Here is a 25,428-nt window from a genome sequence, read left to right as displayed (position 1 = left end):
AAGTGATCATGAGGAAGCTGGAAATTGAAGAATCAAAAATCAGAGTAAAGACTGAAGGAAGAAACATTACCAACTTTTGATATGCTGATGACACAATTCTATAAACATAGTTAAAAACCCTGATAGAGAACTCAACCCAAAACATTGTTAAGATTGTTTTGATTAAAATAAGCAAAGCAAATTATTATCCACAACTTTGATATCAAAGCTAATTTCCAAGTTGATCATGGGGCCTCACTGGGGACAATTGGTATCAATCAAAATTGAAAGTGTGGGTGATTATTGATGATTAACAGGAATTTTGTGAGTAGTCATTTCACTTGATTTCCAAATAGTAAAAGAAAATGGCCCTCACTTATTTCTCTACTTTGAATAAATCACATCAAATACAAAAAAGTTCCAAACTCACAACAAAAGTTCCCAGTCCCTGTATGAATCAAAATTCAAATTCAAATTCAAATTTAATGAATTTATATGCTGCCGAATCCCGAAGGACTCTGGGCGGTTTACAGAATACATCTCTAAAAAAGATAAAAGTTAAAAAAATAGAGAAGAAAAGCAGAGTAAAAAACACTTCATACACTCAATCTAGGTGGGGCTGGACCTCATTCATGAGGTCAACAGCCCCAGGCCTGCCGGAAAAGCTAGGTTTTAGTAGCCTTTTGGAAGGCTGAGAGAGTGGGAAGGGTCTGGATCTCTGGGGGTAGATCGTTCCATAGGGTCGGAGCAGCTACGCAGAAGGCCCTCCCCCGAGGAGTCGCCAGATAACATTGTCTGGTCGACGGCACCCGGAGAAGACCCATCCTGTATGATCTTGTATGATCTTATCGGCCGTTGTTCTTTTTGTTCCTTATTAGAATAGAATTTCATTTGAACTTTCCTGTGGCTGCTGATTGGAGCTGCTGGCTGGAAGGGGGGAAGCAGAGAGACAAAGGGGAGTAGATAGTGGCCCTTTAACTCCATCTCATTTGAAGTTTCCCGTGGATGGATGGTGATTGGAGCTTGTATTGTATAGAATAACAGAGTTGGAAGGGACCTCGGAGGTCTTCTACTCCAACCCCCTGCTCAGGCAGGAAACCCTACACCACTTCAGACAAATGGTTATCTAACCTCTTCTTAAAGATTTTGTGTTGGAGCATTCACAACTTCTGGAGGCAAGTTTGTCCACTGATTAATTGTTCTAAAGGTCAGGAAATTTCTCTTTAGTTCTAAGTTGCTTCCCTCCTTGATTAATTTCCACTCATTGCTTCTTTTCCTACCCTCAGGTGCTTTGGAGAATAACTTGACTCCCTCTTCTTTGTGGCAGCTTCTGAGATATTGGAAGGCTGCTATCATGTCTCCCCCAGTCCTTCTTTTCATTAAACTAGACATGCCCAGTTCATGCAACTGTCCCTCACATGCTTTAGCCTCCAGTCCCCTAATCATCTTTGTTGCTCTTCTCTGCACTCTTTCCAGATTTTATCAGTCTTATCATATTTTTCCTACAGTTAAGATGGGGCCTCAGTAGGATAATGTAACATTTGGGGGAAAAGATACAAGTTATTTCTCATAAGAAAGTACCCCTATTGAAATAAAGAACATATATTTACCAACAGCTTTTATTTCTACATAGGGCCCTGGGCTTCAGTGGGGAGAACTGGAAGACATGGGGTGAAAAAGGCCACATGATGCTTGCTGACAATACATATATTGTTTGAATTTCTATACCATCCAACTCAACCAAGAGACTTTTATTATAACAAATAAGCACCTGATAAGGCATTATTTAATGGACATGTTCCTGTTTCTCTGCCATCATGTTTTAGAAATATCATCAGATACTAAATAAATATCTTTCCTATGCTTGCCTTAGTTAAACATTCTTGTTCCTTACTATATTTTCTCTACAATTCAAATCTGGCCTCAGTAGAATAATGTAGCATTTGGGAAGAAAAATACAAACCAAGAGACCAGCCCCAGATGCCAAAATGGAGAAGATCTCCACAGCCACCATGGACTTCCCTTTGGTGCTCAGGTAGGTGGGGAGAAAGCTGATCCAAACACTACAAAAGACCAGCATGCTGAAAGTTATGAACCTTGCTTCATTAAAGCTATCAGGCAATTTCCTTGCCAGAAAGGCCACTGTGAAACTAATGAGGGCCAGGAAACCCAGGTAGGCGAGGACAGCATAAAACATTAAAACAGAACCTTCATTACATTCCAAGATGGCCTCTCCTACCAAGGAGTTAAAGTCCCAGCTGGAAAATGGGGGAGAGGTTGCTAACCAAGCAACACAAAGAATTATTTGGATCAGGGGACAGCCTAAGACAATGGAGTTGGTCAGTGGTTTTCCTAAAAATTTCCTTGCCCTGTTCCCTGGCTTGGTGGCCATGAAGGCCAGAACCACCATGGCAGTTTTTGCCAACACAGAGGAAACTGCAAGAGAAAAGAGAATGGCAAAGACAGTTTGTCGGAAAATACAGGTGACCTTCCTGGGCCGACCAATGAAGAGGAAAGAGCAGAGGAAGCAGAACAGGAGGGAGACCAGGAGGATGTAAGTCAAATCTCGGTTGTTGGCCTTGACGATTGGTGTGTCACGATGTTTAAGAAAAATTGCCAGAACTGCCAGCGTGATCATAGACAGAGAAAGTGCGAGGGAAGCTAAAGTATATCCCAGGGGATCTTGATAGGTGAGGAAGTGGATCTTCTTTGCCATGCAATGATCCTTGTCCATGTTGGGGTATTGGTCTTCTGGGCAAGGATCACAGGAAGCTGCATCTGAAATCAATAGTCACTTTATATTACATGGTATCTCAAAAAGGGTCAATCATACCTTAATGCTGGTAACTCTGTGGATACATTAGCCAGAGGCAAAAATGCTTTCAGCTCTTTGGCTCAACTTCCCTGCTTCCTCTTTTGCATCTACCCATTCAGAACTTTTTGGCAGAGAAGGCAGGCAGAGATAGCTAGATTGATCTTCCATTTCTCTATCAATTTCCTGGGAGACTGATAGTGCTGACAGAGGAAGCACACCTGAAATAATGAAAATTAAAGTTTGACATTCACAGTCCTCTTCTTCATCAAAAGATTGGTAGCTGGATTTCCCAGTGGGTTGTTAAGAGAAAGATTAGAAAGTCCTGCAGGGAACTCATAAATTATGCCCTAAAACTACCCTGCATTAAATTGCTTAGGGGAAGGAAAGAATGGAAGGGGTGAATGGGCAGGCAGTTTAGATCCATGAACTCAGAGGTTCTGCTGAAAAGTGTGAATATTTTGAAGAATGTGAATATACCAAAAATGACAAAAGAAATGGTTGTCTCCAAAATGTTTTGCATCTCATCAAAGAAGCTTCATCAGCTCTGACTGGATGATGGTCCCAAAGGTGCTTTTTCAAGAGACAACTGGACTTTCTGGCTTTTCTTTGTGAGCTGAAGAAGTTTCTTGGATGAGAAGTGACACATCTTCAAAGAAAAACCAGAAATTCCAGTTGCCTCTTGAAAAAGTATGTTTGAGACAACCATGGCCTGGATGACTGAGAATCTACATAGACATTCAACAACATTGATATTTGTTTCTACTGAATGGCTCCCTTGATCCTGGAAGATCTACTTTTGAAGTGTGTTCTACCTGTCTGATTAGAAATGGTCCCTCCTGGACAAGGGGCACATTGATAGCAGCAAACCTGCTTGCCCTCTGGAACTCTTCTCCTCTGTCCTGCTTGGCACCTCTTCATGCCACACCTGGCAAAGGGCACTTTCTAAAAGAGAAGAGAGAAATATTTGGCCTCAGTGGCAAATATACTTCATTTATTCATTTGTATATATTTTTTCTACCATTAGAATGTCTTCAAAATAAATGTTATGTAGGGTCTACTAGAAACCAGGAAAAGCTCCTAGGGGGATTAAGGTCAATCCCACTCTAAACTACCAATGAGTGCTGGAGATTGGAACTGGGAGTTGGCCTGCAAAAAGGCTTGTGAATAGAATAGAATTCTTTATTGGCCAAGTGTGATTGGACACACAAGAAATTTGTCTTTGGTGCATATGCTCTCAGTGTACATAAAAAGACAAGATATATTCATCAAGAATCATAGAGTACAGCACTTAATGATAGTCATAGGTTACAAATAAGCAATCAGGAAACAATCCATATCAATAGAAATTGTAAGGATACAAACAACAAAGTTACAGTCATGCAGTCATAAGTGGGAGGAGTTGGGGGATAGGAACCAGGGATGGGTTGCTTCTGGCTTTACTGGCAGTTCGGCATGCAAAAAGTTTTGTGCGCACGTGAAATGTACTCTCCATGTTAGAAAAGGAAAAAAATACATTTTTGCAATGAAGATTGTTCTGCGAATGCACAGAACCAAAAATCAAGATGGCGCCGTGGCCAATAGAACTGGTTCAGGGGCGTGGCAGGACAAGTTACTACCTACTCGGCTGAACTGGTCCAAACCAGTAGGAACCCACCTCTGATAGGAACAATGAGATGACTAGAATTGAGCTATAGATTTTCTAAAACAATCATGAGGGCCAACAAAATGGGAATGTCTATGGAAACCACTGTTGGCTGTTCTAACTGCATCCTGGGTTTCAAGCAGAACTTCTTCCTGATCTCAACCCTTTTTTGATCTATCACAAATCAGTTACATGCAAAGCAAGTTTTTCATCAAATGCGTGTTCCCCCCCCCCCATTCAATAGGCCTGTTTTCCAGTTAGAAGGATATTTTTCATCCCTGGAAGACAATGATTTTTTTGGGGGGGGGATGAATTTAGGGAACATTTCAGCTCACCTTTTCCCCCCAGACAATTGCGTCAGAATTAATAGTGAAATCCTGGCCTGAAGGAGCCCTGGAATCTATTTGCCCAACTTTCACAGGGACAAAAGATAGATTGGGGAGGAAAACCCAGTTGAGAAGATCATAACCAGCAGACCCCAGTCCATTCTCTGAGAAGGAGACTTCCTCTCCAGCACTGTTGTTGAACTGCACATGGCTAAAATAAGGAAGAAGCTGAAAGAAAAGAGATTTTCAGAAATTGGAGTAATTGGTTGAAAGTCACAAATGAGACATCATGGTTTCTATCATTCTGTCATTCTTTTAAGCGATGCATTTATGTTTGAGAATCTAGTTTTATTGGTAGAGCTCTGAACAATGAGGAATACTACAAAATTTTAACTACATTCTCCATTTTTTATCCTGGCATCATCAACCACGGTTTTGTCAGAATGATATCTACAGACAGAGATTCCAATGCCACATTCCAAAATTCAGTGCATGGTTTTTACCTCTGTGACGTTTAACTATATATATTTAAATCTTGACTTTGGCCCAGGGTATTGAAATTGACATGTTTAGGAATAATGACATTGTACACATTGACATTGAGTCTACATTGATTAGTCTTTGGGCCATATAAAAATGCAAAGTTCCAGAAAGAAATTATTACTACAATTTATAAAAGCAATATAAAATCTGGATTTTATATTGCTTTTATCAAATGGAATTTGATAAAATACAATTCAAAATGGAATTGGAATCAAATATGATTTAAAATGGGATTGGTATCAAATATAATAATTTACGTTATAGATAGAACATGATAAAATTATATTTCTGTGTCACCCCTGCAATCAACCCCAATCAGTCCCACATATGCAGATCTCAACTGAACCATTTTGTTTAAGGGCTGTGCTGTGTTAAATGTTATTTTCCAATTCTGACTGCACATAAGGGAAGTTGTTTTGATATGGAGATCCCAATGGTTCATTCATTTGGTATATGGACCAAAGTACGTGTCTCTCACCTCCTTATACAAGCAACAATTAAATAGGATGTCAGCCAGGACTTCTACTTCTGCTGCTCCACAAATGCAGACACACTCATTGTAGGGTATAGAATGGAATCTTCCATAGCTGACCATTGTGTCAAGCTGTTTGAAGCTCATTCATGTAAATATCTTCCTAAGATGTTAATTAAGTAATTTCTATCACCACAACATACAATACCAATGATTTTCCCTAGCCAAAAGTCGAGAAAAGAATGCAGAAACAATATCCAACAAGTAGGGCCATTTGGAAGGAATTCCCTGCCCTGGTTTGTTATTTCACTATCCAAAGAGGTCCAAATTTTAGCCTTTGATGCAGAACAGTCGGTTTAATTTCTTTAAATGTTGCTCCATGTTCTGAGGTTACAAAATCTGCTTTTCACACAAGAAGAATGGCAATACAACAAATGGCAAGCAAAACCCCAAAACTCCATAGTGAAGAAACACTGAAGAGCACAGGAGATGGGAGGAAGAAGGAAGTAGAGAATTAAAAGAAGGATGAGGTGTTTGGTCAAGTTAACAATGGGACCCTGAAGCTACCACAGTTGTGTAAGATGTAGAGCCAAGGTGGCGCAGTGGTTAAAATGCAGCACTGCAGGCTACTGCTAGATCAGCAGGTCAGCGGTTCAAATCTCACCGGCTCAGGGTTGACTCAGCCTTCCATCCTTCCGAGGTGGGTAAAATGAGGACCCAGATTGTTGGGGGCAATATGCTGACTCTCTGTAAACCGCTTAGAGAGGCCTGAAAGGCCTATGAAGCGGTATATAAGTCTACTGCTATATAGTTGAGCCTTTCAATCTTACAAGCTTTCCTGAGATGTAGACCAGTTACAGCCATGTGGTCACAAATAATTGTTTCCTCCCAAGAAATTGTTTCCAGTCCCAATGCACAGGTACAGTATATATGGTACATTGTTCAATAGTAGTAACTGTGAGAGGGATCTTGGAGTCCTAGTGGACAACCTTTAAATATGAGCCAGCCATGTGCCGCAGCTGCCAAAAAAGCCAACACAGTTCTAGGCTGCATAAACAGAGGAAAAGAATCAAGATCATGTGAAGTGTTAATACCAGTTTCTAAGGCCTTGGTAAGGCCACACTTGGAATACTGCATCCAGTTTTGGTCACCACGATGTAAAAAAGATGTGAAGACTCTATAAAGAGTGCAGAGAAGAGCCACAAAGATTATTATAGGCTCAAATATATGAAGAACGGTTGGAGGAACTGGGTATGTCTAATTTACTGAAAAGAAGGACTAGGGGAGACATGATAGCAGTGTTCCGATAGCAATATAGCAATAGCAGTAGACTTATATACCGCTTCATAGGCCTTTCAGGCCTCTCTAAGCGGTTTACAGAGAGTCAGCATATTGCCCCCAACAATCTGGGTCCTCATTTTACCCACCTCGGAAGGATGGAAGGCTGAGTCAACCCTGAGCCGGTGAGATTTGAACCGCTGAACTGCTGATCTAGCAGTAGCCTGCAGTGCTGCATTTAACCACTGCGCCACCTTGGCTCTTCACTAAGGTTTATGTCTATCTCCGTTCTCCATGGATGGTTAACTCTCAGGTTTTATTTTGGCATCCTTCTTTTCTGCTTAGTCTCTGCCTCAGTCCAAATGTGTGGGAAATTGCCAACCTGGATTTGTCAATATCTCAGGGCTGCCACAAAGAAGAGGGAGTCAAGCTGTTCTCCAAAGAACCTAAGGGTAGAACAAGAAGCAAGGGGTGGAAACTCATCAAGGAGAGAAGCAACTTAGAACTTGGAAAAGCTCCAACACTGGAAGTTTTTAAGAAGAAGTTAGATAACCTGAAGTGGTGTAGGATTTCCTGCCTAGGCAGAGGGTTGGATCAAAAGATCTCCAAAGTCTCTTCCAACTCTGTTATTCTATTATACTATGAGTAGCAGGCTTCATCTTCCTGCCTTCTTAGGAAGAGCCACCAGCTACCTATTTTGCCTTGTGATAGATCAGAAGTCAAAGGAAGAAATCATCAACCTCGTACAGAGAATAAACTGCAATGAAAGGTATAGAAAGATGAGTATCTGTATACTGTGTATATACGTACAATGACAATAAAGTTTATAAAGTATAAAGAGTAAAGCCACACCTTGGAGGTCATTGGCCCCTCCCATAGGAAATACAAGAGGAGTGAAGGGGGAGTGAGCTTTTGCAGGAAACAATTCATTCTGTCGTTTCAAGAGTGGAAACTTCTGTTTGTGACTATAAGAGACTCTGTGCCAAATTTGCCTTGCCCTGAATTTGGAAACTAGTTATTTGGCAGCTCTCCAAACGAGATAAGGTCCATATGGATAAACGTTCCTCTGAAAGACTGTTTGCTAGGCCTTGCTGGCTGTGAATGAAAGGAATTCACAGCCATCTAAATAAAAGAGGTTTTGTCGGGAACAAGTCTTTGCTTCTTGCTTTCAAAGGAAGCCTGGGTCAGAAGACCTACAGGAATCCCATAGACAACTGGTTTGGTTTATTTCTCTTCACTCCTTCCTCCCCCGTCTTTTCAAAATAATATTATATTTAATTCACTTTGGTTTTGGTTTTGAAGTTACTATTCCAATCTGGTTTGATGCAGATTTGATGCAGGGATATGATATGGTACAGATATTTAATTGAAGAAATACACATTGGAAACTTCCTCTCTAAAGATCTGCAAAATGGATAAAAAAATATACAGGGATTACCTGCCAGGACTGGACATTTGAGATCCTCTTTCCCAGCCTCATCATTGTTGGTCTCACTCCTAATCCATGCATTGCATGCAATGTGTGTGCCACAGCATAAATGGCATTGTAGATATTGTAACTTTCTCCTGTCATGCTTGTTTCAAACACATAAGGTGGGACATTCTGTAAATTCTCCTTTCCTGTACATTGTTTGCTCCCTGTTTGAGATCTCACTCCTGGTTTGTGGATCTTGCAGTCAAATATCAGTTCCCACCATACTGGGAGAAACATATCTCCTTGTGGGTTCAAAGGGTCTAAAGACATTACATGACGGCTGAATTCTAAGACATCCCCAGTGTGGTCCCTAAAATGCAAAGCCCCATGGAAGGGCTTTATAACTTGCAATATATATTCAGAGTTTATTGAAATAATTTTCCAATTGGATGTAAAGATCCAGACTTTGAGAAGTGGTGCATTTCTCCTCTCTTGATAAATCATCAATATCACCTGTATGTCTTTAAAGATATTGGAATCATCAAACAAGATAATTATTTCAGCTTTAGACCAAAGGTAGAAAAAATAAGAGAACCCTCGAAAACCACGAAAATCCAATTTCATCATTTCGGTGAAGACCAGGCAGATCTCCCTTTCCTTCAGCCTTGGCGTCAGAGATGAGATGAAATGTTCTCCATTTTCATCTTCAGGGGCCAGAAGCCCAACCCAGTTCCACTGGAAGTACAGAAGCAGCTGGACTAAACCCACATACTGAGCAGATTCACTGGGATTAATCCGGAAAAAGGAAGGATAAACTCTTCTCTCTCCCTGAGATAACTCAAAGCCAACACCGAGCTGGAGAAAGTGAGAATCTTCTTTAAGAGAGAAAGTAATGGTAACTTTAGGGGTCACCATTGTGTGCTTGATTGCCCCACTAGTCAGCCTGTCTCATTATGTCTAGTTCAGCCTGGACTACTCAGCCTGTCTCATTATGAACTGGGCATGCCCAGTTTAATGAAAATAAGGACTAATCAAGGAGAGAAGCAACTTAGAACTAAGGAGAAATTTTCTAACAGTTAGACCAATTAATCAGTGGAACAACTTGCCTCCAGAAGTTGTGAATGCTCCAACACTGGAAGTCTTTCAGAAGATGTTAGCTAACCTGAATTGGTGTAGTGTTTCCTGCCTAGGCAAGGGGTTGGACTAGAAAACCTCTAAAGACCCTTCCAACTCTGTTATTCTATTCTATTATGAGTGGCAGGCTTCATCTTCCTCCCTTCTTAGGAAGAGCCACGAGTTACCTGTTTTGCCTGGTTGTGATAGATCAGAAATCAAGGGAACAAATCCTAAATCTGATACAGAGAATAAACTGCACTGAAAGGTGCAAGAAGATGATATACTTTCACAAATGTTAGGATGTGATTCCTCTTGGCAAGTGCAGCATTTGGGATTTATATCAATATCTCTTTGATGTCATATAAATACTTTTCTTAGCATATAAAATATAAAAACCAATTCCTCCATAACATGGATTATATAAGTCAAATATCCCTCATGTGTCCCTTCCCCTCACGTCATGTCTTCATCTTTGGCTTCTGGGTGTCCTTCCCAAATTGTTGGGGACCCAAATATGCTGACTCTGTAAACCACTTAGAGGGGAGTGTAAGGGACTGTGAAAGGGTATATGTCTCAGTGGATTGCTATGGCTATGGATATCTTGACAACATATAAAATATAAAAATCAATTCGCCTAGAACATGGATTATCCAAGTCATATACCCCAGATGCCCGCCCTCCCCCAAAAAACCTTCTTTGGCTTCTGTGTCTCTTTCTGTTGTTTGTCTCCTGTACATACTTCTATAAAACTGAAGAAGCTTCTTGCATGAGAAGCAAAACCTTTTCCAAGGAAAAACAAAGTCCAGTTACCTTTTGAAAAAGCATCTTTGGGACAACTGTGAACCTGGATGGCTGAGAATCTCCATAGACATTCAACTATAGAATGGATTATCTAAGTCCTATACCCCACAAAACCCTTGTTTTCATTCTTAGACTCTCTCTGTGTTTCTGCTATTTAAGTACTCCATACTGTAGTCTGGTCAGTCTCTTTACCTGTGGGACCTTGTAGATGCTGAAGATGGAGGCCATCTGCCTTGAAGATTTGGGATTGTCACCTCCAATGACAGAGAGCAGAGTGTCCTGCCTGTTACATTTATAACCTGGGACCATTCGGCTTCGGGTGGAGAGCAGGGAAAGGCTGAATGTGAATATATCCCTCTCCAACTTCAGATTGTCATGCAAGTCGAATCCAAGTGTGATGTTGGGGAGGAGAACTGGATCCTTATTCACCTCTGTGACAGCAAACATCAAGGCCAGGAAGAGCTGGTAGTTTTTGGGTAGGGGTCTATAGTGAGAAAAAGATTGGGGAACATTATAGGAAAGATCTTGTCTGCTGGTGGAGTTGGTTTTGACTTTTGTGTCTGTCCTTGCAGCAGTAAGTCACAAAGTTCCATTGGGTTGTCTTGGCTTTTATAAGGATGTTCTTTGATTGCACTTGGGTGGATTTCTGAGAAAGGAGACAAGTCTGTGTGTCTATATCCCAGATCATTTTACACCCCTCTATTTTCCATCCTTTCTTCACTTTCCTCCAGTGGCTGAAATCCTCCCCAATTGCTCCTCTTCCTCCCTCATCAGTTTGTTCCTCTCTCGGAGCAGCCTCTACAGGTTTGAGGAGAAGACTCCACAACTCAGACTTCCTAAGGGCCATTTTTCATGAGCTTTGCTGATTCCTAAATGGAGGGCTGGTTTTTTAAGCTATGACTTTGTGTCCAAATTAATATTATGCCAACTTCTTCATTAGACTAGCAGAGTCTCTTAGATGTTGTCCTTCTTGAGTTTTATGCCATCTTCCTCAGGAAAACAGTTCTGGAAAAAAACTGGAAATTCTAACCTATTTCTTGACTTTGCCTCTTTATTGAAAATGGGACAAAAATGTAAAGACCACTAGAAGAAATATTTCTGAAAATAGCCTCTGGAGAGAGAAAGAGAGAGACAGACAGAGAGAAAGAGAGAGACAGACAGAGAGAGAGACAGGGAGAGACTGAGAGAGAGAGACAGAGACATAGAGAGGCAGAGACAGAAACAGAGAGAGACAGACAGAGAGACTGGGAGAGAGAGGGGGGGAGAGAGGCAGGAACAGAGACAGAAACCGAGAGACAGAGAGAAAACAATCTTCCCCTCCAGGTGAAACTTACGTTCTAGGATTCAAATCCAGGAATGGGTCCCCTTGGAAATCTGGGAGATTGTTGGGCACAGAAGCTATTAGGGGTAAATTCCCCCCAATAATCAGATCACTGGGCCTATAATATTCCCATCCATTCTGAAACTTTAAATGTTTTTGTGACACACATACACTTTGCATCCTCTTAGTAGTAGCTGGAGGCAGGAGCCAGAAGAGCAGCAGCAGGAGAGGCAGCCCAGTCATTCTTTTCACTTTCCTTCCTAGATCAGAAATCAAGGTGTGGGCAGAAGCTGAATTGCAGGAAGCACTTGAAATCTCAGCAGAGTTTTAGTGGAATAGAGACTGCCTTGCCAGCTGGATGGCCTCAGGGTAAATGTATTTGTCTCTTCCCATTAACACGTTTGTATTTTATCACTTTAGTTCCTCCAATCTATCTTATTCTGAAATTAAACCATGTGCTGTATTTCATTTTCTAGATGATCAAAGAGAGTCCCAATCTAGAACTAGAAATTTTCTGACAGAGGGGACAATTAACCAGTAGCAACTTGCCTCCAGAAGTGCTCCAATTGCTCCATCACAGGAGGCTTTTAAGAAGAGACTGGACAGTCACTTATTTGGAATGGTATAGGATCTCCTGCTTGAGCACAGGATTAGGATAGAAGACCTCCAAGGTCCCTTTCAACTCTGTTATTCTACTATTTTATTTTATTACATTATCTTTTAATATTATTTTAATGGTAAGGTTGCAAAACCTATCAATCAATAAACTACCATGACATCCATCATACTTTCTCTTACCTGTCTCTGAGCTTTGACACGAAGGCCAACCAAGTCTCACCAAGCCCTAGGATTAGTTCTTTGCAAGTCCAGGTAAAGTCCTCCACCGCTGACAGAATTTAGAGCATATTTTTAAAAGCAGGTTTTTACCTTGGAAAATTTTGCTGGGTGAAAATCCACAGGGAATAAATAAGAATTACTGTTCTTTTGATAATGGCAAGGAAGAGAAATTGTTCTACCCAATGAGCAATAGATGTTGTCTACACACCAGACAGGGGAAAAAAAACATATCTCTGTCTCTTGTTGCTAATCCACAGAGCAGATGGACTTGGGATAATAATAATAATTCTTTATTGTCAGTGCACAACATATGTACAATGAGATTGGTTAAGCTTCCACAATGCAACCCCCCCAAGACAATAGAACTCACGGTGAAGACAAAGAAAAAATATCCCTGACCCAATAAATCATATTAACAAACACCCAGTCCCATTACACCAGTGTGAACATGAGATATTTTGAATTTTTGACTTATAGAAAGTCAATGGTGAATACCTCTACACGAGATAGAGTTTGGCCTGAGTCATAGTATGTTCAGAGAGAATGGGTGCTAATGAGCTATGGTGGCATCAGCTGTGCCCTAGGGACTGTGAGAAATCATACCAATGTTTAGATACAATGACTGACTTGGTTATACCAGAAGTGATATTCAGCAGGTTCTGACCCGTTCTAGAGAACTGGTAGTGGAAATTTTGAGAAGTTCAGAGAACTGGTAAATACCACCTCTGATTGGCCCCTCCCCCATCTATTCTCTGCCTCCCGAGTCACAGCTGATCAGGAGCAAATGAGGATTTTGCAGTATCCTTCTCCTGGAGTGGGGTGGGAATGGAGATTTTACAGTATCCCTCCCCTGCCATACCCACAAGCCACGCCCACCAAGCCACGGCTACAAAACCAGTAGTTAAAAAAGTTGAATCCTACCACTGGGTTATACCCACAAGACAGGATACGATATTGGTTGAGTGATCCAATTTATATGATCACCCATCTTAGGCAAAGTCACTCTGGGCACCGTACAATAATCTAGTGAAACCTGTAAGTAGAGAAAACCGTCTTTGCTGAAAACCTTTACACAATAAAAGAACTGGGAATTATAAGAGCAGAACTAAAACAGAAAAGAGATTAACAGATGGAGGTATGTTAATAATAATAGAACCAACTCATGACTTCAACTGCTATTGGGGTCCTCAAGCCAGCTAGCATAACCAGGTCTGAGGGAACTTTGGAAGGTCAAGAGTGACAAAGCCAACCAATGCAGCTGAGAAAGCAGAAGCATAATATGGTCTACCAGAAACATCATAACTGATCTTGCTACTGCATTTTATACCGGATGATGTATATCAATACTCTTCAAGGGCAGACCTATACACAGTGGTGGGATTCAGACAGTTTTGACCAGTTTGGGCGAACCAATTATTAAATCCCTGGCTGGCCCTGCCTCTTCCTGCAGTTCCCAAACGCCCCATTTTGACTTCCAGGTAAGCGCAGGGAGGCCTGCTAGGCCCAAAACAAGGTGAAGGGAGGTTGCAGGGAGGCCCCCCATGGCCTGTTTTTGCTCATGGGCGGGGGGTCCAGGAGGCCAAGTACTGCCTGTCACACACTCTGGCCATGCCCACCCCCTGTGGCCCACCATGGCCACACCCACCCAGCCAGTCATTGGGACAGAGAAATGGTTGTTAAATTATTTGAATCCCACTACTGCCTATACAGAACACCTTGCAATAATCCAACCAAGAAGGGGCCAGAGAATCCTTCACCCAGGAACGGGTGCAACTAGCATATAAGCAAAGTTGTGACTCCTAAAAAGAACTTCTCCTTGATTCTCAAGCAGGAGTTATGAATCTAGGAGCATCTCCAGATTTTGCACAGGATCTGTTTGGGGCATTGCAAACCGCAACTAGCACCATAGATGCAGTAATCCTAGAACCAGAGTCCCAAATCTTGCTGAGGTTCATCAGAAGCCTGTTTTTAAGCATTCAAACACTCAAAGCCTCCCAATAGCAGGACAGAATATGCACTTAATTTACCAGAAGCAAAGATGTGCAATTAGATTTTATCACCATATTGAGGATAACTCACCACATGGAGATGGATGAGCTTACTCTGGGGTCTTATGGAGATGTTGAATAGGAAAGGGGACAGCACTGACCTTTGTGGCTCATCAAAAATGGTCAATGAACGGTGGAAAGAACTGGGCATGGCTAGTCTAGTGAAGAGAAGGACCAGGCGAGACATGATAGCAGCCTTTCAATATCTCAGGGGCTGCCATAGAGAGGAGGGAGTTCAGCACCCAAAAGCCAGAAGCACCCAAAGCACTCAAAAGCCAGAAAAGGAATAATAGATGGAAACTGATCAAGGAGACATTCAAATTGGAAATAAGGAGAAATTTTCTGGTATTAAGAGCAATCAACCAAAAGAACAGAAGTTGCCTTCAGAGGTTCTGGGAGCTTCATCACAGATTAACAGAGTCAGAAGGGACCTTGTAGGTCATCTAGTCCAACCTTCCGCCAAGCAGGAGGCCCTACACCATTTCTGACAGATGGCAGTTCAATCTCTTTTTGAAAGCTTCCACTGAAAGCAGTGGTGGGGTCTGCAGGAATCATTCCTACCCAGGTGCAGCAAATTCCAGTGGGCTGGATGCGGGTATGAAGGGCCTGGCTTCACAGTACTTCCTTGCTCAGTTTGAGAACTTCATCCAGCCTTCCAGAGTTCACTGTGCCGGGGCAGGAATGATTCCCATGGACCCTACTGCTGCTTGAGCAGGGTGTCGACTTGTAAAGCATTTCCATTTCTGTTATCAAGTTGACATTGGAGGAAAGTGGGGAGAGAATTCCACGCATACCTTCGGCTAGAGTCAGATCTCAGATTACTACAGCAGGCTTGTGAGGCACATAATTTTACAACTTTCTGCAGCTCCTTGTTGACGAATGTGATTTATGACACAGACTGAGGGGAGGGGAGTAACAGGGGTAAAGTTCTGTCATAATTTAACTGTGGTCAGATCTGACTCCCAGCGTGTATTGCCGAGATGTTGTTCCTAATAAATGACTGGATTTCATTTGAAACTTGGCTCGAGGCTCGTAAGTTAATTAGGACATCTTTCAGAAACCTGACACAGGGAGGATGATGCTGAAGAGGAGAAAAACCGTAAGGTTTTGTGCCAGGAGACTGGCCCTGCAGTGGTGACTTGAATGTCCCGACTAAAGTTGTGCTCGCTGTGAATCACCAATGTTGGCTCTGACAACTTCTGTGGAAGGCTTTTTGAGGCTCTTCCACAGCTCCTTTTTGATCTTGCCCATTTTTGGGATAACAGCCCCCTGAACCATGTACTCCACTGCCTTCACCTGCTAATTCATAGATTCCAGCGTAAGGGTCTTCTTGCATGGCACCTTCTCTTTCGGCTGCAGCACGGGGGCCATGGCTGCAGAGCTGCTCCAACCAGCCAGCCTAAGACAAAGCTCAGCTGGCAGCTCTGTCACCACTGGCATCTGAGTGATTCTATGTGGGGTATTGAGTGGCTGTCAGCCGCACGGCTCTTTGCCGGGGTCCAGCCTGGCAAGGAAGCGCACAGCCTTCCTTTCACATTTGGTGAAGACTTCCTCTCAATTTTATTAGTCATCTAATTATTTATACAGTGACTGAAGACTGATTTGGGTTACAAATGAAGAAAGGAAGTGCTATTAAAACTCTCCATATTTTTTCTCCTTGCAGACAGTTGTTTCTTCCACCAAACCCTTGTGCCAAAAAATAGTTCCCTTTCCCATTTTCAGATTCTTTTGAGGGACTCTCATAAACTTCCTCCAACCAGGACTTTCTCAGTATCTTCTCAACCATGTTTGATTGTTCATCAATGTTTATTCCTCAGAGCAGAATGTCCACTATGTCTCTAAATCCATTTGAATGCCTTTTGGTTGTTCCACCCCATTCCCTGACTTTACTGCATGCTCTACATTCGTCCATTTTTTAAGGCCTGAATTGCTCCAGATGATCTCAGGGAACAGAAGTTCTGCAGTTCTCTGACAAGGGCTGCGTGTGAATTGTTCATTAGATTTCTCTTTCAAACACAACTGTCTTGAAGTTTGATATGTGATTATATCACATATGGTCAGACAGTTAGATGACAGAATAGAATAGAATATAACAGAACAGAATAGAATAGAACAGAACAGAATTCTTTATTGGCCAAGTGTGATAGGACACACAAGAAATGTGTCTTTGGTGCATATGCTGTCAGTGTACATCAAAGGACATGAAATGATATATTCAGTAAGAATCATAAGGTATAGCACTTCATAATAGTCATAGGGTACAAATAAGCAATCAGAAAATAATCAATATGAATATAAACAATAAGGATATAAGCAACAAAGTTACAGTCCTGCAGTCATAAGTGGGAGGAGATGGGTGATAGGAATGATGAGAGGACTAATAGCAATAGTAATGCCATGTAAGTGAATGGTTTGACCGTGGTGAGGGAATTATTTGTTTAGCAGAGTGTTGGTGTTCGGGAAAAAACTTTCCTAACAGCTAAAGATGCAGAATTTTTTCAAATATGTACTCACAAGTATATATATCAAATCTATGGAACATTTGTTGCAAATCATTTGAGATTTTAGACAACATACAGTGGTATGTCTATATATAAGAGCATGCAGAATTTTATCTTCCCCAATAACCAGCTTCTAGGCATTTCCTCTATTCTTATCTATTGGTTCATTAAACAAGCAACAGGATATCACACAACTGTGTCTTCCTCCTTGAACATGAAAAAGTCACAATGTATTCAATTTATTCTCTCCACCCCATCCTTCCTCCCTTTCTTCCAAACAACCATCTGTCTTCTTCACAATATTTGAAAAGGATAAAAAATACTACCAACAGTAGAAGCAGGAAAATATCCATTAATATATATTTCACATGGCTGCACAATTGTTGTGGATAGCAGGTTTATTTATTTAATTATTCATTGACTCATTCATTCATTTTCTATATCTGCCCACCTCAACCAAGTGACTCTTATTGTAACCAGTTGCCGCACTTGATAAGTTGTCATTTAATGGAAATGTTCTTCTTTATCTCTCAACATGTTTTACAAATGTCATAACGCATAAACATGACTCAGTTAGATATTTTTGTTCCTTATCATATTTTCCCTCGAGTTAAGGTGGGGCTTTAGTACGATAATGTAGCATTTGGGGAAAAAGATGCAAGTCAAAAGACCAGCTGCAGAGGCCAAGATGGAGAAGACTTCCACAGCCACCATGGACTTCCCTTTGGTGCTCAGGTAAGTGGGGAGGAAGGTGATCCAAACACTGCAAAAGACCAGCATGCTGAAAGTAATGAACTTGGCTTCATTAAAGCTGTTGGGCAATTTCCTGGCCAGAAAGGCCACCGTGAAACTCACAAGGGCCAGAAAACCCAGGTAGGCAAGGACAGCATAAAACATCAAAGCTGAACCTTCATTACATTCCAAGATGGCATCTCCTACCAAGAAATGGAAGTCCAAGTTGAGAGATGGAGGGGAGGTTACCAGCCAGTTGGCACAAAGAATTGCTTGGACCAGGGGACAGCCTACAACAATAGAGTTGGTCAGTGGTTTTCCTAAGAATTTCCTTGCCCTGTTCCCTGGTTTTGTAGCCACAAAGGCCAGAATCACCATGATAGTTTTTGCTAAGACAGAGGAAACTGCAAGGGAAAAGAGAATAGCAAAGGCAGTTTGTTGAAAGAGGCAGGTGAGCTTCCTGGGTCGACCAATGAAGAGGAAGGAGCAGAGGAAGAAGAGCAGGAGGGAGACCAGCAGGATGTGAGATCTCGGTTGTTGGCCTTGACAATTGGTGTGTCATTAAATTTAAGAAAAATCACCAAAATAGCCAGTGTGGTCATAGCTAGAGAAAGAGTGAGAGATGTTAAAGTGTATCCCAGGTTGTCTTGATAGGCAAGGAAGTGGATTTTCTTTGCAATGCAATGGTCTTTTTCCTGGTTAGGATATTGGTCTTCAGGGCAGGGATCACAGTGGGCTGCATCTGAAATCAAGAATCACCCAAAATAATGGAAATTACAGCTGGAAGCTCACACTCTTCTCCTGCATGAAAAGATTGGTAGCTGGATTTTCCGGTGATTAGAAAGAGAAGAAGTAGAAAGTCTAATGAGGAACCCATGAATTCTGACATGAAACTACCCTGTATAAAATTTCTGAGGAACAGGAAAGGTTACCGGGGGAGGGTGGCAACACAGTTTAGATCCATCAACTCAGAGGTTCTGCTGGAAATCATGAATATTTTGAAAAATGTCAATCTATCAGAATGACAAAATATTTGTTCCTACTTAATGGCTTCCTTGATCCTACAAGATATAAATTTGACATGAGCTCTACCTGTCTGATTAGAAATGATCATTTCTGGACAATGTTGCTATTTTGTACATTATCTGTTGGTTATCACTGCCTTAACTTTCCTACTTTGTACTTTGTTTACTCCTTCAGAGTTTTTCCCCTTCCATCCATCCTTTATTTAACATGATTATCTGAAGGGTTCTGCTGAAGATTTTGAGTGCAAGCCGATCTCATCTAAACTGAGAAAAAATAAAAAAAATGATCTACTATTTGGCTTCCTTTATCCTAGAAAATGTACATTTGAAGTCTTCTCCACCTGTCTGATTAGAAATGGTCCCTTCTGGACAAGCATGACATTGATAGCAGCAAACTGGCTCGCCCTCTGGAACTCTTCTCCTCTCTCCTGCCTGGCATCTCTTCTTGCCACACCTGGCAAAAGGCACTTTCTAAAATGGAAAAGAGAAATGCTTGAGATGGCCTCAGCAATGAATATGCTTCATTTATTCATTTCCACATTCTAACTCCATCTTCTGTAATGGTTCACCAAGGTCTACCAGGAACAGCTCCTGGGGAATTCTAAGTGGCAGCCAACCCACTGATGGATGTTGAGATTGTAATTGGGATCGTGGCATGCAAAGGAAGGCTAGTGAAACTGGGCTCCACATTTTCTAAAGCAAAGAATCATGACAATCAAACTGCACATGAACGATCCATGGAAATTACTGTTATCTTCTGTAATTGCATTCTGGTTTTTTAGCAGATGTTTTTTCCCCCAAACCCAACTCTTTGAGAATTGACACAAATCAGACCTCAAATGTTTCACATACAAACCATTTCATCAAGTGGTTACCATGTTTTCTAATTCAATAGCCTTATTGTCAACTGTCCGTGTAGTTAACCCCCTACAAGGAAACACAGATTTCAATTCCTCAAAGTGAAACTTTATTGGATACACCATATTTGGACTGAAGAAACAAAACCAGTGCTGGTTTTACTATACAAATGCTTGTCTAGCTAAACAGTAACATTCTCTTCTCCGCATCTCCAGGTGATTGTCCAATTATGAGACATTCTTCTATTATGGGAACAGTCCATCTCTTTCTCAAGCACCTGCAATTGTGACCTCTCAATCTCCGCATGCATTCTTGGCATTCCCCCTTCAGTCCTTCCCCCCGAGTTCATTGGCAAGTTGAGAAGCATTAGGGTTTGAAAGAAGCAAAGCGATTCAATCTTGACACCTATTTTCCATTTACAAAGATGTTCTGCATGTCTGGGAGAGAATGAATCTTTGCATAAATTTACAACATTTCCTTCCAGCTGACCTTTGTGACCCAGATGATTGCATCCGAGTTAATGGTGAAATCCTGGCCTGAGGGAGCCCCAGGATCTATTTGCCCAACCTTCATGGGGACAAAAGATCCACTGGACAGGAGAACCCAGTTGAGAAGATCATAACCACCAGATCCAAGTCCATTTTCTGAGAAGGAGATTTCATCCCCAGCACTGTTGTTGAATTGGACTTTTCTCAAGTAAGGAAGAATCTAAAAGAAATGAGACCTTCAGACATTGGAATATGTGGCTGGAAATCACAAATGAACAAGCAGAGCCATTGAACAAATGGCAAATTAAACGTAGTGTGAAGTGATATGAAATGCTTAATCATAGAAATGTGAATCAAGATTAAAAGGAATTGGGTTGATAATGACTGATTTTACAGGTTGGATTCAGGGTACATACTGAGGGAAATTGAGGTGATTCTGCAAATGTCTTACTAGGACTTCAATTGACCTGTTGAAGCACCTAGATTTTCATCTTGCTCAGAGCTGACATCTCTAGCACTGATTTATCCCCCTCTCAAACACAGGTAACCACTGAAGGACATTCAGGACCTTATAGGAAGATCTTTCCTCTAGAGAGCTTATGGACAACTGCTTTTGTTTATTTTTCTCCTTCCCTCCTCTACCCCTTTTCAACAAAACCTTACAATCTATTTATATTATTTTTTAACAACTACTCTTTTAAAAGCATGCATATGGAAGCACACACATCACAATTGCAAATACAAATTCAATAACATTACAATTACAAATCAGTAATTCAGGAAATACATATGGGAAGTTTCCTCTATAAATATTTGTGGATGGGATTACCTGCCATGATTGGACATTAGAGATCCTCTTTTCAAGCCTCAACTTAGTTGGTTGCCCTCCTGATCCAAACTTTGCATGCCACAGCATAAGCGGCATTATAGATGTTGCAACTTTCACCTGTCATTCTTGTTTCAAACAGGTAAGGTGGCAGATTCTGTAAATTCTCCTTTCCTGTACATTGTTTTCTCTGTACATTCCCATTCCTAGGTATCTGGCGGAAACTGCAGTCAAACACCCATTGCCACCATAGTGGGAGAAAGGTGTCCCCTTCTGGATTCAACGGGTTTAAAGACAGGAGAAAATGACTGAATTCTGGGACATCAGCCATGCGGTCCCTAAAATGCAGAGCCCCATGCAAGCGCTTTATATCTTTCATTATCCCCTGCGATCCTATCACATTACCTTTCCAATGAGAAGTTAAGATCCAAACATTCAAAAATTGTTTTTTTGTCAATTCTTCATGACAATGCAATGCCACCAGTACATTTGCAATACTCTGGGAGTCTCCAAATAGAATAATCACTTCAGCGCTAGAAAATCTTTTCAAAAGATGAAGCATTTTCAAATCTGTTAAAGAATCAATTTCAAATTTATACTTGTCAGTGAAGGCCAGGCAGATCTCCTTCTCCTTGAGCATTGCCACCAGAGATGAGAGGAAGCGTTCTCCATCATCATCATTGGGGGCCAGAAGGCCAACCCAGTTCCATTGGAAATATAGAAGGAGCTGGACTAAATCCTCATATTGAGGAAATTCCCTGGGATTAATCTGGAAGAAGGAAGGATAAACTCTTCTTTCTTCGTGAGTGAAGTCAAAGCCAACACCAAGCTGGAGAAAGTGAGAATCCTCTTTAAAAGATAAAATAAAGTTTTATGGTTGATTGTCATACAACAAGCTGACTCACTTTAAGAGACAAGCTGAAGCTTCTTCCCCTAATTTCATATTTTGCCTGGTTGTAAGACATGAGATGCCAAGGGAACAAAGTATCAACCTGATAAAGAGAATAAACTGCACTGGAAGGATGGCTAAACTTCAATGAAGAGTAAGTTATGAAGGAATTCCTCTTGGCAAGTACAGCATTTCAGAATTATCTCATTATCTCTTTGGAGTTATATAAATTAAAACATAAAATATAAAAATGAATTCAATTGTATCATGAATTCTTTAAAACAACGAGTCCTGATGTACACCTGCGCAAGAGACCTCTGGTTCCATCTTTGGCTGCAGTTGTGCTTCAATTATTTGTCTCCTCCATAAGACTAACCAAAGGAGCCTTCTTACCTGTGGGACTTTGAAGAGGATGAAGATGGAGGCCACCTGCCTTGAGCCTTTAGGGTTGTCACCTCCAATGACAGAGAGCAGAGGGTCTTGCCTGCCACATTTATAACCTGGAAACATTTGGCGCTGTGTGGAGAGCAGGGAGAGGCAGATCCTGGAAATCTCCCTCTCAATTTGGTGATTGTCATAGATGTGGAAACCAAGGGTGATGTTGGAGGGGAGAACTATATCTTTGTTGACCTCTCTGACTGCAAACACCAAAGCCATGAATTGCTGGTAATTCTTGGTTATGGGTCTACAAGGGAGAAAAACATTGGGGAACATTACAGAAAAGATGGGGGGGCTGTGAGATGGAGTTTACCTTGCACCTTTTTAAATTTTGTTTGGAGCAGCAAGTACAAATGAGTTTTGTTAAAGTTGTTCCCTCATTAAATTTGAATGCCTTTGTCAGAAAGGAGAAGAGCCTGTCCCTCCATATCATGGACCATTAAATACCCCTGTGTTGTTCTGCCCTTCTACACTTTGCCCAAGTGAACGCAATCCTCCCCAATTGCTCCTCCAGCACCTGAATTAATTTCAGCCTCTCTTGGAGCATCTAGTTCAGCTCGGCTAACTGTTGATGAGCACAAGACTTCAATTGAGATCACAGCATCAGTTTCTTGAAGGCCATCAGTCATGAGCACAGCTGATTCCAAAATTAAGAGACCTTTTACCTGAGTTTTCCACTATGATTTTCTGTCCAAATTAACATTATAAATCAACTTTTTCACTAGGCCAGCACCGTTTCTCAGGTACCAATAAAGGAGAATATTTGTAGCTCAGGGTTGAAATGAAGGGTCCTTGATGCTCCCAGAGTTTGGTTGTTTTCTTGCAGATTTTTCATTACCAAACTAATTCACATTAATAGAGTGTTACCATGTTTTGGTAATGAAACATCTGCAAGGAAACAAGCAAGCTCAGAGAAAACTAAGGATGCCTCAGTTTCTAAGGTTTTGTCCCTCCTTACATTTTATGTTGTTTTGTTGGATGGAACGAAAGTTTCCTCTGTGGGTTCAGTTCTTCCAGCTGGGAGAGTGTCACTGGTGAGGTGGAGGAATTTAGGACTGAAGCAGCTGCATTGAAAGCAAGATGTCTTTATGTTTCAGGAAGGCAGGACCAACAGTGACATGGACCAGTGATTTCTAGTTTGGTTCTTGTGACAATACTCTTTCTGAGGTTTCTGGCCTGGTCTTCCTGGTACAACACTGTCTTGGTGAAGTTCCCTTCCTACAGTTGATTATCTCCCTGATGAAAAGTTGTAGAGAGACAAAGACGCTTCCCTCTTCATTGAGAAAAGCAAAAAGTTGGAGATTATAAATATCGCTAGAACAAATATTTCTAGAAGGAGACCCTGAACCAAAAACAAACCAAATAATTATTGACATCTTTCCCACCAGGAGAAACTTACGAAATCTTTAAAGAAAGCTGATATGGGTTTTTTTTGAAAGTCTGGGATATTGGATGAAATAATAGTTACCAAAAGCAAATTTCCACCAATAACGAGGTCACCAGACTTGTAATAATCCCATTTTCCCATATTCTGGAAAGAATTTGTGAACACACATTTGCCTGGCATCCTCTTAGCAGAAATTGGAGGTAGGAGCAAGAAGAGCAGCAGCAGGAGGAAGAGGTGAGGCAGCCCAACCATTCTTGACACCTTTACTCCTAGATCAGGGATCAAGATTTGTGCTGATGTTGAACTGCAGGTAGCACTTGAAATCACACCCAAATTTCTTCACCATAGGTAGAGAGAGACAATGTGACCTGCATTTTCTCGGGGCAAATTTATAGCATCCACGCTTCCCCTTACCTGTGCTTGAGCTGAGACCGAAGAGAAAACCTAGGCCAGCTGAGCCTCACCAAAGCCAGGAGTTGCCTTTTCAGGAGGAGGTAATTCAGAGCATATTTTTAAAAGCTTATTTTACCTCAGAATGTTTTTCTGGGTTGAAATCCATGGGGGGGTACATTTAGAATTACTGCTATTCTGATAATTGCAGGGAAGACCAATATTTTACCAACTTTGCAATAGCTTCTCTTTATACACCAGACGTCTGTTGTTCATCCAAGGAGAAGATGGAGCTGAGGGTCAAAGTTCAGGTGGAATTTGGCTTCCCTGACACTGAGCACCTGAACCCAAGATGGAGTCTGACCCATAGTTTGTTTGGATGATATGAATGAAATAGGGTGGCACATGATAATCAGTTGTACCCTAGTAAGTGTGAACAATCATACCAACATTTGTATTAATTCACTGGTTTATTTAAACCCCTTGGCAGGGGTTGAAATCAGAAACTAACTTCTTCCATAGATCTTAAAAAATAGATTTCAAAGGGATTAGGCTAATTTAAACTTTGCAGGAGTCTTGTCTAGCTACTAGTTAGAGCCAGAAAGGTTTGATTGGTATGTTTATTTTGTGAAATATGACTATAGAATGGTCATTTTGTGTGAAAGGATACCATCTCCCATGCTAAATATCTAGACTGGTTGGTGTAACAGGAATGGGTGTATGGTGCTATGTTCTTCTCTCCTTTCTCTGAAGCTGATTCCAGCCAGGGCTGGTTATAGGAAAGAGAAAGAGCTGAAACCATTGGTATTTTAGGATGATTAAGAACTATGGCCAGGACTGCAGATGTCCTCCTACAGAGAGAAAAAGGACAAGAGAAACTGAAGTGTATCGCAGAGTGTCTTGATAGACAAGCAAGGGGATCTTCATGTAATGCTGTGGTCTTTGTCCTTGTTGGGGTTTTGGTCTTCTGCGTAGAAGTCACAGTGGTCCTTGTCCTTGTTGGGGTTTTGGTCTTCTTCGTAGAAGTCACAGTGAGCTGCAACTGAAATCAAGACCCTTTTTGAAGTGTTTCAGGGCCATCTGCACTTAGCAAGATCCTTCAATAAGATGTCTCAATGCGATGTGAATGTTCCTGTTCTACAATAGCCAACTCACAAAAAGTGACAGAGTGACCCTTATATGTGCAGTTTAAGGTATCCCAAAGAATGTGAATAATTCAAAGAAGTGAAGTGGTCAATATTTCATCTTTTTCAATAGGGAGCTACGATCTCAGTTTGTGTTCTGACCCAAGTCATGTGGACA

The 25,428-nt window shown here is 41.3% G+C and overlaps 1 protein-coding gene and 1 pseudogene across 1 annotated transcript; both read right to left on the bottom strand.

Moving 5' to 3' along the window:
* Nucleotides 1–1,852: 1,852 nt before the first annotated feature.
* Nucleotides 1,853–15,870, bottom strand: LOC148049923 (vomeronasal type-2 receptor 26-like). The gene is made up of 4 exons (XM_087705445.1): nt 15,771–15,870; nt 11,721–11,784; nt 10,641–10,870; nt 1,853–2,757 (listed from the first exon to the last, which is right to left on the bottom strand). Exons 1-4 carry the CDS (start codon nt 15,868–15,870, stop codon nt 1,853–1,855), a joined length of 1,299 nt encoding a protein of 432 aa, XP_087561571.1.
* Nucleotides 15,871–17,666: 1,796 nt separating this feature from the next.
* On the bottom strand, nt 17,667–23,052 carry LOC148049922 (vomeronasal type-2 receptor 26-like; annotated as a pseudogene).
* Nucleotides 23,053–25,428: the final 2,376 nt, after the last annotated feature.

The sequence above is a fragment of the Thamnophis sirtalis genome, unplaced genomic scaffold, assembly GCF_051295495.1.
Source record: "Thamnophis sirtalis isolate CommonGarterSnake01/CBP01778 unplaced genomic scaffold, rThaSir2_p1.2 scaffold_1, whole genome shotgun sequence".
Classification (NCBI taxonomy): Eukaryota; Metazoa; Chordata; class Lepidosauria; order Squamata; family Natricidae; genus Thamnophis; species Thamnophis sirtalis.
This window is presented reverse-complemented; position numbering and strand designations above follow the sequence as displayed.

Bases quoted from the DNA above. Each gene is read 5' to 3' on its own strand.
- LOC148049923 (XM_087705445.1), bottom strand. From the start codon at position 15,870: ATGGTTCAGGGGGCTGTTATCCCAAAAATGGGCAAGATCAAAAAGGAG. The intron at 10,871-11,720 runs GTAAGTTTCACC...TTCTCACTATAG, and splicing joins CTGGATTTGAATCCTAGAAC to ACCCCTACCCAAAAACTACC. The intron at 2,758-10,640 runs GTGACAATCCCA...TATTGATTTCAG, and splicing joins TCTGCTCTCTGTCATTGGAG to ATGCAGCTTCCTGTGATCCT.